Source organism: Mustela lutreola, chromosome 10, assembly GCF_030435805.1.
Source record: "Mustela lutreola isolate mMusLut2 chromosome 10, mMusLut2.pri, whole genome shotgun sequence".
Classification (NCBI taxonomy): domain Eukaryota; kingdom Metazoa; phylum Chordata; class Mammalia; order Carnivora; family Mustelidae; genus Mustela; species Mustela lutreola.
Genome location: NC_081299.1, coordinates 98,037,019 through 98,051,803, shown reverse-complemented (window position 1 = coordinate 98,051,803; position 14,785 = coordinate 98,037,019). Strand labels below are relative to the sequence as shown.

General features: G+C 41.1%; 1 protein-coding gene across 1 annotated transcript in view; it reads left to right on the top strand.

Moving 5' to 3' along the window:
* The window catches only part of DENND2C (DENN domain containing 2C), an 82,666-nt gene that overhangs the window by 61,427 nt on the left and 6,454 nt on the right, over window positions 1-14,785 (top strand). Inside the window, exons 9-16 of the mRNA XM_059136808.1 lie at window positions 1,575-1,684; window positions 3,230-3,299; window positions 4,033-4,110; window positions 4,637-4,777; window positions 5,553-5,701; window positions 6,730-6,907; window positions 11,051-11,092; window positions 11,989-12,094. Of these exons, the coding sequence (XP_058992791.1) occupies window positions 1,575-1,684; window positions 3,230-3,299; window positions 4,033-4,110; window positions 4,637-4,777; window positions 5,553-5,701; window positions 6,730-6,907; window positions 11,051-11,092; window positions 11,989-12,094 (874 nt within the window). The remainder of the gene's footprint in view (window positions 1-1,574; window positions 1,685-3,229; window positions 3,300-4,032; window positions 4,111-4,636; window positions 4,778-5,552; window positions 5,702-6,729; window positions 6,908-11,050; window positions 11,093-11,988; window positions 12,095-14,785) is intronic.

The following is a 14,785-nucleotide window of genomic DNA, read 5'->3' as shown; positions in this document are numbered from 1 at the left end:
CACAACACTGAGCCATAGAAGTCATAACCGTGTAATCCAGAGAGTCTTGAGGAATCTGATTTCCCAAAAGAGAAGCTCAATTTTTTCTCTGTTTTTCCGTCAGTCTTACATTTGCTGAGAAAGCTTGGGGTTGAACATGTTTTCAACAAAGCTGGAATTAAGGGACTCAGAACCAGCTAAAGACCCCGTGTGACTCTGGCAGGGATTCAGGGCTGTTTCTAAGTCAAGTTTCTGAGCATCTTCGTGCATGAGGCTCCTCTGAGTTAAGGTGGGAAAGAGCCGATGAAGTCTCTCCTGGTGGTGTTGTGGAGAACCTTAGATGAAGATGATCGTGTGTCATTTAACAATATAAAAATAACAGAGTATGAGATGACCAAAATTTTGTGAGAGTGGTTTTCCAGGGGCACCTGGGTGGCTCAGTTGGTTAAGTGTCGGCCTTCGGCTCTGGTCATGAGCCCAGGGTCCTGGAATCGAGCCCTGATTCCGGCTCCTTGCTCAGCCGGGAAGCCTGCTTCTCCCTCTCTCTCTGCTGCTGCTCCCTTTACTTGTGCTCTCTCTCTCTCTGTCAAATAAATAAAAATAAAATCTTTTTAAAAAAATGAATGCTTTTCTGGGGCACCTGGGTGGCTCAGTGGGTTAAGCCTCTGCCTTTGGCTCAGGTCATGATCTCAGGGTCCTGGGATCGAGCCCCGCATCGGGCTCTCTGCTCTCTGCTCAGCAGGGAGTTTGCTGCCCCCTCTCTATGCCTGCCTCTCTGCCTACTTGTGATCTCTGTCTGTCAAATAAAATCTTTTTAAAAAAATGAATGCTTTTTTTCTGATGAGCTTATATTGCAGTGACTCAGAATGGCTGCCTCTTCTGTTTAGTAATTAAATTAAAGGATCTGCTGTAGTATGTTTATTAGGCTTATTATCTGCTTGTTTTAGTACTACTTTTTAAACATCTCTTGGTATAACTAATTTTAGATAGTTCTTTGACATACAATATCAGACTTGCACAGAAGGGTCTTTCTTGCTAGAATTTTACAGGAAGTTGCAAACCAGTAATTAGTTAGAAGAGATTATATGCTAAGGGAAATGATTATATATGGGATAGATTCTAAAAGTAGTGTCTTTTCTAAGTAATATTCACCTGCCTTTTCGAAACATCTCTGATTATTGATCAGAGAGTATCTGGAGCTAACTGGGTTTTTGCTCTCAGCATATGATACCATCAATTTTTATTTGATGTCCTGTGATTCATAAAAATATTGTTTCCACTAGTATGTGAATCCTGAATTAAGATTCTGTCTCTAGACTAGAAACTATTTTCAGTCACCTCTCTTGCATCAGATTATAGGATCTTCACAAGTAAACATTTCTATGTAAAAATAAGATTCTTTATTCTTAACTCTGTTCTCCGTGTGTCTTCAGTGATTATAGGTCTTGGCCTTCTGGTCTTGTTAAACAATATAAAACTGTGCTGAGATAACTACTTAGGCTTATCAGAGACCTCTTTTCCCGAGACGAGGCTTTTTGTATTTCTAGTCTCCACTTACATAGAATATTAATCACCTAAGACATTACCTTTTTCAGGGTGATCATGGCTTTAAACAGTCCAAAGACACTGAAGAGAGGCTCAAAGTTATCCCCAAATTTTGTTTTCCCGACTCAAAGGACTGGGTGCCAACGTCAGAACTCAAGAGGTAAATATGCTCCTTTATCTGATTTCTGTTTGTTGGAACTGCAAAAGTAGAATCAGAATGTTTGCAAAAAGGGTAGAGCCAGCAGTTAAAGCTACGTGGACACTGTGGCAGGTCAAGGATGCTGTGGGAGGAAAGGAAGAAACAGAATTAGAACATTTCCTATGTGAGTTCAGAAAAGAAAAACACGGAATAGTTTCAGTGTCACAGGGAAAATGAGTTTGAGAATCTCTGTAGCTTGCCAGTTCTGCAGGGGGGTGGGCAGGGAATGTTCCATTTCACATACAGTCAGAAATGCCACCAAGTGGACAGAAAAAGGAAAGAAGACTTGAGCTTTGGGATTCTCCTTAGAAGGAGCTAGAACAGAGCAATGTCTGCACCTTGTTTGTCCTTCAGGTGGACAGAAGCCACAGTGCAGGTTGTACATTCCCCTGTGAATCTTGTACGAAGGGAAGCTCCAGACTGGGAGGTGTGAGTGTATTGAGAAGGGAAGAGCATGTGGGAACCGTGTTCAATCAATAAACAGTCATCATCTCTGAATCTCAATCTCACTTTGCTCGGAACTATGATTATTGACCATGCTACTGGGGCTGAAAAGCGTGACTCTGGGAAGCATGTCACATGCAGATAACCTGCTGGTGGACAGCCTCCCCTGTGGCCCGAGCAGCTGCTCTGCCCTTCCATGTCACATCACCTCCTGTCTGAGCTGCTGTGCCTCCTGACCAGTTTGGCCTGATGTCTGCTGTCCTCTCTGAGCCATTGGTCCCAGTGCTCTCATGCTGCCACGTGCACTGCAGCTTCTTTCACACCGGCCTGGCTGCTCTGTACCTGGCTTTCCTGGCTTTCCTCCCCTAGACCATTTGGAAGACACAGAGGAGTAAATAAAAAAGCAGAAATTGTATGTCACTGGCATTCTGGTACTCAGAGATAATAACTATATATTTTGGCGTACTTCGTTTCCATCTTTATTTTTTGGCCATATGTAGACATATGTATTCACTGTGCAGATTTAGAGTCCTTTGATTATTAATGAGTTTCTGTCTTGGTCTTCTTTTTGAAAATTACCTATGCAGATCCAGGGAGGATCCAGGGAGGATCGGGTAGTCTCCTATTAACTTTTTTACACCAAGGATCTACTCCTTGGCCTCTCACTGTTCCATAGGACCTCTCAGGCCTAAATGGAAGAATTTGGAAGGACAAAAGAGCTTATCCAAGTCCTTCACAGCTCACCTAAATGTTAGACTAAGTTGGATATTCACTAAAAGGAAAAGTAGGTTTGATTCCTAGCTAGAGTGGATGAAGAAGAACGTAAAAGCAGACAGTGGTGTCAGCGTGTCTCCTACACATACATGCTCACTCCAGTGCCAGGCAAGACATTCTCAGGCCTGGACATTCTCCCTCAGGAGGAAGGTGACTTGCGATTAATATAGTATTAATGCCTCCTCTCACATCCCAAAATGACTGTTGGACAGTCCTTTTCAGTCGTCTTTTCCATGAAGAATGCCCTAAGCGATTGTTTGGATCTCAAACTATTAACTGTTTTTCCAGTGAAACATTCTCCTTTGTCTTAACTGGTGAAGATGGGAGCCGGTGGTTCGGTTACTGTAAGAAGCTCTTGGTAAGTACCAGACTTGGGCTATAGGTGGGGTTGGTCAAGTCAGACTAGAAACTTCAAAAACCTTATTACTAGATGAGTTTGAGGGCTACTTAATGATCTGTGTATTAAAGAGGCTATGTTGGGGTGCCTGGGTGGCTCAGTCAAGTGTCAGCCTTCAGCTCAGGTCATGATCCCAGGGTCCTGAGATCGAGCCCCACATCAGGCTGCCTGCTTAGCGGGGAGCCTGCTTCTCCCTGTCCCTCTGCCTGCCCACTCCCACTCATGTTCCTGCTCTGTCTCTCTCTCTCTCAAATAAATAAATAAAATCTTTTAAAAAGGAAAAAAAGGTATTTTAACTTTAAATAGTAACAGCAAGATTGGAGTTAGCCAGTGTTCCAGAATAAGAGGGTTACGGACTTTTATTTATGTGTTTGTTTGCTTGTTTTTTATCTGTTCGTAGTAGATGAAACCAATGACAGAGTGGCTAGAGATCAGTCTGGGTCTGTCTGCGGGTGGACTGCTGGGAGCCAGCCGTCGGAGCTCTGAGCTACTTTGTTCTTGCTTAGGTGCCCCCACTAAAGCTGGAATAAGTTGTGCTGTCACATTTTAGCATTTTCCCATCCATCTTTCAGTGTTCAGTGAGCATGAGATCTTTGGTTCCTGCTCAGTACTGAAGACCACCAAGAGCATGTAAATAATTTCCATGAACAGGCTTGTGAGGCTTCATGGTTGCTTTGATGTTCTTTTCTTCTAGCCGGAAGGCAGAGGGAAGCGACTTCCTGAGGTCTACTGCATGGTTAGTCGCCTTGGCTGCTTCAACCTTTTTTCCAAGGTGAGTGCAGCTTGCGCCCTGGGAAAGGTGCCGTTTTTTTCTAGGCTCTAAAGAAATTTTTATTTCTGATGTTGTCACAAGGCAATGTCCAGTGATGTGGCCTCTAACATATGTGTTTAGGAAGGATTCCTAGTAGGAGATTAGAGCCACAGGTTTACATTCACGTCTCTGATCCAGGCGCTGTTTTGTCATCCTGTTTGGTTTGCTAAACCTCCCAGCTTCAAGGAGAGCATAGCCTGAAGCTCCTCTTGTCTCCCGCCCCTCCCAGACCCCACACGGCAAGATATGATTGTCAGGGTCAACAAAAGGGGCTCCTCTTCTGCAAACGAGTTGATTTATTTGAGTAACTTTTCTTGGGGTTGTCAAGATACCGCGAAGACATATGATGGCTTTAATGGACCTGTATTCATTGCAGAAGCTTATCGGTCTGAAGATCTTCTGGTGTGATTTTCAAGTTTGTGCATCACGTCTGGCAGTTCCTTATGTTTTTGAGTCCCTCAAACACTAACATATGTTGTGTGTGTAGATTCTGGATGAAGTAGAGAAGAGACGAGAGATGTGTCCGGCCCTGGTTTACCCATTCATGCGAAGTGTCATGGAAGCTCCTTTCCCAGCTCCTGGACGTACCATCACAGTTAAGAGCTACCTCCCCGGGGCTGGCGATGGGGTAAGTTAGCTCGTTTTGAAAAGGTTTGATAGGCACCAAAAAGCAGGCCTTACACTAACAGGTGTAGTTTCCAGAAGCCTCACAGCATAATTTTCCCTTTTCCATAAACTATACAAAATAGAAATGTCCGATTGATCTATGAGATAGTGGACACTAGACCTAGGAGCCAGAGATTTCGGTCACTCCTAGAATGAGCCCCTTCCTAATAATTTCAGCATGATAAATGAAGATGATACATGCTATGGTCAGGAGGGATAAAAGATTTTTTTAAGATTTTATTTATTTATTTGAGAGAGCACAAACAGGGGGAGCAGCAGGCAGAGGGAGAGAAGCAGGCTCTCTGCTGAGCAGGGAGCCTGACATGGGGCTCGATCCCAGGAGCCCGGGATCATGACCTGAGCCGAAGGCAGACGCTCAAGCGACTGAGCCACCCAGGCACCCTGGGATAAAAGATTTTATCAGAAATTTACAGTACAAAAGCAAGGTATTGGGGGGCACCTGGCTCACTCAGTCGGTAGAGAATACCATTCTTGATCTTGCAGTGAGGAGTGTAAGCCCCATGGTGGGTGTAGAGATTACTTAAAGAAATAAAAATTTTTAAAAAATCATATTCATGATAAGGTATTAGGTCTTGGAATTAGTGGAGGCAGTTCACAAGTTCTGTAGCAAAACCTGTATCCTGAATTTAACCTGTGAAAGAATGACAGGATCCATTGATGTTGTCAGGGATCGGTTTCTAGTCTGAACTCCCCTGATTCAGATTCTTTCATTTCAGTCCATTGAACTCTGCCGACCACTGGATTCCCGACTAGAGCATGTTGACTTTGAATGTCTCTTTAAGTGCCTGAGTGTGTGCCATCTCATCCGGGTCTGTGCCTCCCTCCTGCTGGAACGGAGGGTAATCTTTGTCGCTAACAGCCTAAGGTAAGAAATGCATAAAATGTCACTTCCTACTGGTATTTTACTTGTTCTCAGTGTTTTAAAATTTGGGCATATTCGGGGCACCTGGGTGGCCAGTGGGTTAAAGCCTCTGCCTTCAGCTCAGGTCATGATCCCAGGGTCCTGGAATTGAGCCCCGCATTGGGCTCTCTGCTCAGTGGGGAGCCTGCTTTCCCCCACCCTCTGCCTATCTGCCTACTTGTGATCTCTGTTAAATAAATAAATAAAATCTTAAAAAAAAAATTGGGGCATATTCAAAAACTGAAGATGTCAGTTACCTAATGCCATATGGACATAGATAATTCCAAATGGTAAATAATCCTAAAGCTGTTTGCATTAGGCTGTAGCAGTGACTTTGGGATTGCAAGTAATTTATGTTTATAAACGTGTTTTACTTAAACTGTTGTTAAAAATTCAGCATAGGGAATATAATCAATGGCATCGTAATAGAGTTATAAGGTGACAGTAGCTATCCTTGTAAGCACAGCATAATGTATGGAGACTTTGAATCTCGATGTTTACACCTGAAAATAATGTAATGTGGGTCAGTTATACTCAGAATTTTTTTTAATAATTGTTATTGCTTTTCTAAGTACACACGAATTTTTAGCAACATAAATTATGGCAAAAAGCTGGTTAAGACTAAAATCTTTCAGGGTGCCTGGGTGGCTCAGTGGGTTAAAGCCTCTTCCTTTGGCACGGGTAGTAATCCCAGGCTCTCTGCTCAGCAGGGAGCCTGCTTCCCCCGCTCTCTCTGCCTGCCTCTCTTCCTACTTGTGATCTCTGTCTGTCAAATAAATAAATAAAATCTTTAAAAAAAAAAAAAAGACAAATTTTTCAGCAAGTTAAGTTAAAAATTTTAATAAAATTTTAAAAATGGGTAATCACAGCATCATTAATCTGTGATCAGTGATCACTAAGTGTTGTCAGTATATAATTCTGTAACATAACATCTGAACCATGCTCCATGCATTGCTCAGTATGTGACACCATTTGCTTTCTTCTCTGGCTAGCACCCTGTCCAAATGTGGCCATGCTGTGGTTGCCACACTGTATCCATTCACCTGGCAGCATACCTACATTCCAGTCCTCCCAGCGTCTATGATTGACATCGTGTGCTCACCCACCCCATTCCTTATTGGAATCCTGTCTTGCTCCTTACCACAGCTCCAGGACCTACCCATTGAAGAGGTGAGATGGGAGAAATAGTACGTATGGAAAAGACAGGGCACTGACAAATGAAAATGAATCACCTTTGAGAATGATGGAGCTGGGGGCGCCTAGGTGGCTCAGTGGGTTAAGCTTCTGCCTTCAGCTCAGGTCATGATCTCAGGGTCCTGGGATGGAGCCCTACATAGAGCTTTCTACTCAGTGGGGAGCCTGCTTCCCCCTATATCTCTGCCTACTTGTAATTTCTCTCTCTGTGTGTCAAATAAATAAATAAAAGTCTAAAAAAAAAAAAAAAAAGGAATGATGGAGCTGGGGACACCTGGGTGGCTCAGTCGGTTGTGTCTGCTTTCGGCTCAGGTCATGATCCCAGGGTCCTGGGATCAAGTCCCACCTCAGGCTCCCTGCTCAGCGGGGAGTCTGCTTCTCCCTCCTCCTCTCCCTTTCTGATCTCTCTCACTCAAACTCTCTCTCAAATAAATAAAAATCTTTTTTAAAAAATTATAGAACTGTCATTAATATTAATACATAATTATTATCTATATTATGCTATCATGTTTTTGTATTGTTTTATTGAGAAAAATTCTGTAGTACACATGAATCTGAAGTTGTATCTTATTTACAGTAGTGTGCCTTGGGCTCAGTCTTGTGTTACTCTGAAGGGTAGTTCTTTTTGTTGGTTTTAAGACAAACAAAAGAACAACTCTGGGTAAACTTAAAAAATTGTTTCAGGGGCATCTGGGTGGTTCATTAGGTTAAGTGTCCAGGTCATATCAGGGTTGTGAGATCGAGCCCCAAGTTGGGGGCTTAAGATTCTCTCCCTCTCCCTCTGTCCCTGCCCCCCACCAATTTTTTCAAATATAATACACATATAGAGAAGTGGCCAAAACAAAGTGTACAGCTCAGCAAATTTACAAAGTGAATGCTTATGTAACCCATGTTGGAAAAGGATGGAAGCATCACAGCCACGGAAACAGTGCCAGCACCTGGAGAAGTCTGCATCATGCCACCTTCTTCACTGTTCTTTCCTCACATCCCATGATAGGAAACCACTGCTTTGACTTTATGGTGTTCATTTACCTGTTTTTCTTTAAAGTTTTACACCCTAGGCATTTATTCCTAAACAGTGGAGTTCAGCTTTGCCTGGCTTTATGCTTGTTATGAATGGACTCATATATATTTTGTCTGGCATCTTTTGATTACCATGATGTCTGTAAGATTCATCCATGTTGATGAGTTTAAGAGTCATTCGGTCATTCTAATTCTGGGTGGTATTCCATTGTGTGAAAGTACCGCAACTTTTTATCCACTCTACAGATGATAGACATTTGAGTTGTTTCCAGCTTAGGGTTATGACGAATAATGCTGCTATAAATATTCTTGTGTACGACCCTTAGCACATATGTGTTTGCAGTTCTAAAGTATATCCTTGGGCTTGCTGGGTCATAGGGTAAGTGTATCTTCAGCCTCAGTAAATAAAGTCAAACTGTTTTCCAGAGTAGTTCTGCCAACTTAAACCCCTCTCCACTGATGTACAAGCATTCCTGTTGTCCCACACCCTTGCCGACACTTGTTATCATCAGTTTGTGTAACATAACCTATCTGGTGAATGTGTAGTAGTATTCTCTTTTTGGTTTAATTTGCATTCCTGATTACTCTTGGGGGTGAGCATCTGTCTGTGTTTATTGGCCATTCAAATATCATCTCTTAAAAATTCATTATCTTTCTTTCTCCTGGTTGGTTTACCCTCATTGATTTAGTAAGAGGTATTTTATATTCTGGATATCAGCCTCTTTGTGGCATGTCTTTTTATTCTCCAAAATGGGTTTTTTTTTCATGCATAGAAGTTCTTCATTTTAACATAGTCAAAATTATCCATCTTTTCCTTTATGGTTAGTGTGTGGTTTTATTTTATTTTATTTTAGTGAGCTGTTTATGTTTTTCTTTATATTAACTTCATGGAGATATCCTCCTATATTACCTCCTGGATACATTGGTTGCTTTATTACTGTGCCTTTAATTTTTTTATTCTAAATCCTGGGAGTTGTTTTTTTTATGTGTACAATCGGAGGTAGGGGTTATTATTTTTTTTTAATAGGGATAGCTAACTATCCTAGTACCATTTATCTTCCCTATTATCCACCTTTTTTTTTTTAAGGTGGTGCTTTCTTTTTTTTTTTATTTTAAACTTTTTTTTTTTAAGATTTTATTTATTTATTTGACAGACAGAGATCCCAAGTAGGCAGAGAGGCAGGCAGAGATAGAGGAGGAAGCAGGCTCCCTGCTGAGCAGAGAGCCCGATGCGGGGCTCGATCCCAGGACCCTGGGATCATGACCCGAGCTGAAGGCAGAGGCTTTAACCCACTGAGCCACCCAGGTGCCCCAATTACCCACCTTTTTTATATTGAGCTATAATTGACATATAACATTGTTTTAAGGCTTAGGTGTACAACATAATGGTTTTATAAATGTAAATGTTGTGAAATGATTACCCCAAAAAGCAACACCTTACATAATTACAATTTTTTGTTCTTGTGATGAGAACTTTTAAGATCTGCTCTCTAAGCAACTTTCAGATAGACAGCACAGTATTGTTCACTGTAGTCACTGTGCTATACACTGTGCTTTATCTTATTTTTAAATAAGATAAAATTTTTATCTTATTTATAAGATAAATAACTAGCTTATTTATCTTATAACTGACAGTTCATGCTTTTCCACGACCTTCACTCACTTCACCCATCACCCACCCACCCCCACCTCTGACAACCACCAATCTGTTCTTTGTATCTATGCGTTCAGGTTTTTAGATTCCACATATAAGTGAGATCAGATATAATTTCTTTTACTTTGCCTGACTTATTTCACTTAGCATAGTGCCCTCTAGGTCTATCCATGTTGTCATAAAGGGCAGAATTTTTTACATTTTTATGATTGAATAATATTGATATTATGCATATAACATGAATATTATATATTATATATATCATATCTTCTTTATCTGTTCAACTACCAGTGAATACTGATGTTTTGTCTTTATTTTAGCTTTTGTAAATAATGCTGTAGTGAACATGGGGGTGGAGATATCTTTTCAAGATAGTAATTTCTTTCTTCTTCTTCTTCTTCTTCTCCTTCTTCTCCTTCTTCTTCTGATAAATGCCCAGAAGAGGGATTGCTGGATCGCATCCACATAGCAGTTCTATTTTTAATTTTTTGAGGACCTCCATACTGGTTTCCATAGCAGCTGTACCAGTTTGCATTCCCACCAGCAGTGCGTGAGGGTTCCTTCGTCTCTACATCCTCACCAACACTTGTTATTTCTTGTCTTTTTGGATAATAGCCATTCTGACAGATTGAGGTGATATTTCATTGTGGTTTTAATTTGTATTTCCCCGATGATCAGTGGTGTTGAGCATCTGTTCATGTGCCTCTTGGTTGATTTGCCTGTTTTGGAAAAATGTCTGTTCAGTGCCTCTGCTCATTTTTTAAAGTAAACCCTACTCCCAATGTGGGGCTCAAACTCATGATCCTGAGATCAAGAGTCATACACTGCACTGACTGAGCTAGCCAGGAGCCCCTGCTGTGCTCATTCTTAATAGAATTGCTTGGCATTTTGTTTGTTTTGTTTTGCTGTTGAGTTCTATGAGTTCTTTGTATATTTTAAATATTAACCCTTTATCAGACATGTAATTTGCAATATTTTCTCCCATTTTATAGGTTTCCTTATTATTTTTTTGATGGTTTTGATAGGGATTACTATTGAACCTCTAAATTACTTGGAATAGTGCGAGAATTTTAACAATATTCTTCTCATCTGCAAGCACAGAATATCTTTCCCCTTGTGTTTTTCAGTTTCTCTCATCAGTGCTTACTGTTTTCAGTGTACAGATGTTTACTTCCCTGGTTAAATTTATTCCTAGTTATTTTATTCTTTTTGATGGAGTTGGAAATGGGATTGTTTTCTTAATATCTTTTTCAGATAGTTCATTGTTAGTGAACACAGCTGATTTTGTGTTAATCTGAGCCATCCAGGAGTCCCTGAACTTAATTTTGTTTAACACTATTTCCATTGCCTGAGAGAATCAGTAGTAGTGTGATCTAGTAGTGCCTAATGTATGTGTCTGTGAATGTCTCTGGTTTAACCAACCTGGCTGCTTGATCCCATAGGTGCTGATAGTTGATCTCTGTGCAGACAAGTTCTTACAGGAGGTAAGTGACAAATGAGCTGATTACATAATGGATGAGGATAATAGGACAGAAAATATGTGAAAGTACTTAGAGAAGATGACTCAGGCCAGACTTTTAGTTCCTACACATGCTTGACACTATGGCCAATCATACAGGATTGACCTGAAAATTGAGTTAGGTTTATAGCTATCTCTCCCAAAGAAGGAAGGAGGAAAGAGATTAAATGTCATTAGCAAAAGAGGTAACTCTCCTTTGACGTCCAGATGGGTTGGTGTATATACCTCTAATTTAATTGAATTTAACAAGCATTCAGCACTGATTATTTCCAGTTACTCTGTTATAATCTAAAAGTAAGACATAGTTTGAACTCTCAGACCTTATAATCTAATGATGGGAAAGGGGAGCAGATATAGTTGTAAAGTTTTAGAAACAGTGTCATAGAAATGTCTACAGGGTAAAATAGGGACAAAAAAAAGTCATTTGGTGGGTATTGAAAGTGGAAGGGAGAGTTAGCAAAGCCTTCTTAGAGCAAGCACCCTGTGTGGAACCTGTATATAAGTTTGTGAGCACTGAACACAGGGTGAAAAGAACATTTCCCAAGACTTTGTCTCCTTTCAAAATCAATTAGCTCATAACTTACTTGTGGATGATCCTTGTAGTACAGTGTAAGACTTGCAGATGAGAGATGCTTGGTGGAAAGGTGCCAGAAAATGTGATAAGACATATTTATTTTCTTAATGTAGTTAAGACAATTAATATATGTGTACCATCACCATACTGAATTGTGGTCAATGTAGGGAAGGAAGGTTCAGACTGAGTCTTTAGTCAGAATCTATACAAAGTCACCTGTGGAATTTTGGGGACCTAATTAGTGTACGTTGGAGACTTTCTCTCACAGCTCAATTTCTTCTCTTAAGGTATCTGATGAGGACGAAATTCTACCTCCTAAACTCCAAGCTGCCTTGATGCAGATTTTGGAAGAACGGAATGAAATCTTGGCTCAGGAGCAGAATTTTTCACCAGGTAGGAGACAGATGGTCTGAGGACTCAAGGTCAACACAGTAAATACTGACTGGACTCCCAGCACCTTGCTGAAAGATGTACAGGAGTATGCCATTGCTTAGGATGTGGGGAGCTTAGAATCAGCTTCCTCGCCGCCTCTCCGATGTGCTAGTCTCCATCTATTTCAGTACTTGGACACTTGCTGTGTTCCAGTTCTGGAATGCTATTCCCTGGGATGGCCACGTGGCTCCTGCTCTATTTTCCTGCAGGTCCATGCTCACATGTGACTCAGTGAGGCCTTTCCTGACTGTCCTTTTAAAATGGTACCCATTCTTGGGGCGTCTGGATGGCTCGGTCATTGGGCATCTGCCTTTGGCTTGGGTCATGGTCCCAGGGTCCTGGGATCCAGCCCCGCATCAGGCTTCCAGCTTGGTGGGATGCCTACTTCTTCCTCTCCCACTCCCCATGCTTGTGTTCCCTCTCTTGTTGTCTCTCTCTGTCAAATAAATAAATAAAACCTTTAAATAAAATAAAATTGTACCCATTCCCTTAATGCTGCCACTCCACTTCCCTGCCCTTAATTTCCTCCAGGGCTTTTATTGTTGTCTGAATTGCTAGCAACATCAGGCCCATGAGAGCAGCGACAGTCTGTTTTGCTTTATCTCCAACACTTTAAACAATAGTCAGTAAGTAGGTATGAGGTAAGTATTTGTTGAGTAAGGGTAAAAAATATTTACTGAGCTACTTACTCTGTACCAGGCCCTGTGCTCAACACCTAGCATACATCTTACTTCATCCTTGTAATAGCCTTACGACGCAGGTCTCATTATTTAATCCCCTTTTTTTACAAATGAGAAAACTAAGGCTGTTTACTGGTGGGGAACATTAAGGGAGGAGAAGGTTCAGAGAAATAAAAGTTCAGTTCCAGGGGCGCCTGGGGGGCTCAGTGGGTTAAGCCGCTGCCTTCGGCTCAGGTCATGATCTCAGAGTCCTGGGATTGAGTCCCGCATCGGGCTTTCTGCTCAGCAGGGAGCCTGCTTCCCTCTCTCTCTCTGCCTGCCTCTCCATCTACTTGTGATTTCTCTCTGTCAAATAAATACATAAAATCTTTAAAAAAAAAAAAAAGTTCAGTTCCAAATATTGAGATACCTATTGGATGTCCAATACATAGCAGACATTCAATTAGAGATAACAAGTAGGCATTCATATACTTGAATTTGGGATTCAGGGAAGAGATTTGAACTAAAGACATACCTTGAGAAGGTGCTGGGGTTTTTTTTAAATGTATTTTTATTTATTATTATTATTACATATATATATATTTAAAGATTATTTAATTATTTATTTGAGAGAAAGTGAGAACAAGTGGGGGGAGGGGCCCAGGGAGAAGGAGAAGGAGCAGCAGACTCCCTGCTGAGGAGTCGGGGGCTTGATCCCAGGACCCCAAGATCATGATCTGAACCTTCAGCAGATGCTTAACTGACTGAGCCACCCAGGCGCCCCTAGAAGTTGCTGGTTTAAAGCTGTGGAACCAGATGAAGTCACCCTATAGAGTGAGTATAGATAGAAAATGACAGATTTAAGGGTTGAACCCTGAGTCGGCTGGTAATAGTGTGGTCAGATTTCCAATGTTTGGTAGTAGGGAAAAGGCAGAGGATCCAGCAAAAAATGATTACAAGAACAGCTAGTGAAGGGGGAGAAAAAAAAACAGGGGAAGTAATACTAGAGAAGTCGAGTGAAGAACGTATTTCACAAAAGAAAGTAAACAGTTATTTCTAATGCTACAGAGAGGACAAGCGAGATGAAGACTGAGGATTGGTGGATTTGACAATGGAAAGAGCTTAGAGACCTTGGTAGCAGCAGATTCAGTGAGATGGTGGGAAGAAAGCAAGATCGGGGAAAGTTCAAGAGAGAATTGGAAGGGCATTCAGCTTTTTGTAAAATTTTAATGGAATTAGAAAGGGCCAAGAATAGTTAAGTAAAAGAACAACATTGAAGGGACTTCCCTCTGAAACATCAAATTAATCATGAAGTCATAGTAATTAAGACTGTTTGGTTTTGGTTCAGAAATAAATAGAGCAAGGGAATGAATGGAGTACACAGGCATAAGGAAACTTAATTTGTGTCAGCACCAGCATTGCCTATCAGCAGAAGAAGAATGAACCATTCAGTAACCAATAGTAAGGCAGTTGGTGTTCCATATGAAAAGAAATGGATAGGATCTATACCTCACCCTACACACAAAACTAATTCTAAGGAATTCAAGTTTTAAATGATTTTTTTTTTTTTTTTTAAAGATTTTATTTATTTATTTGTCAGAGAGAGAGAGGGAGAGAGAGCGAGTACAGGCGGACAGAATGGTAGGCAGAGGGAGAAGCAGGCTCCCTGCTGAGCAAGGAGCCCGATGCGGGACTCGATCCCAGGACGCTGGGATCATGACCTGAGCCGAAGGCAGCTGCTCAACCAACTGAGCCACCCAGGCGTCCCAGGAATTCAAGTTTTAAATGTTAAGAGTAAGGACTCCCAGCTGGTAAAAAAGAAAGGATTAATTTGACACTTAAATTTTTAAAATTTTTAATCCTTAAGGAACACCATGAAAAAGAAAAAAACAAGCTACAAACTAGGTGAAGATACTTTCAACAAATATAACCACAAAGGAGTAGTATCCAGAATTTATTTTTAAAAATTCTTAAAATGTGGGGCCCCCAGTGG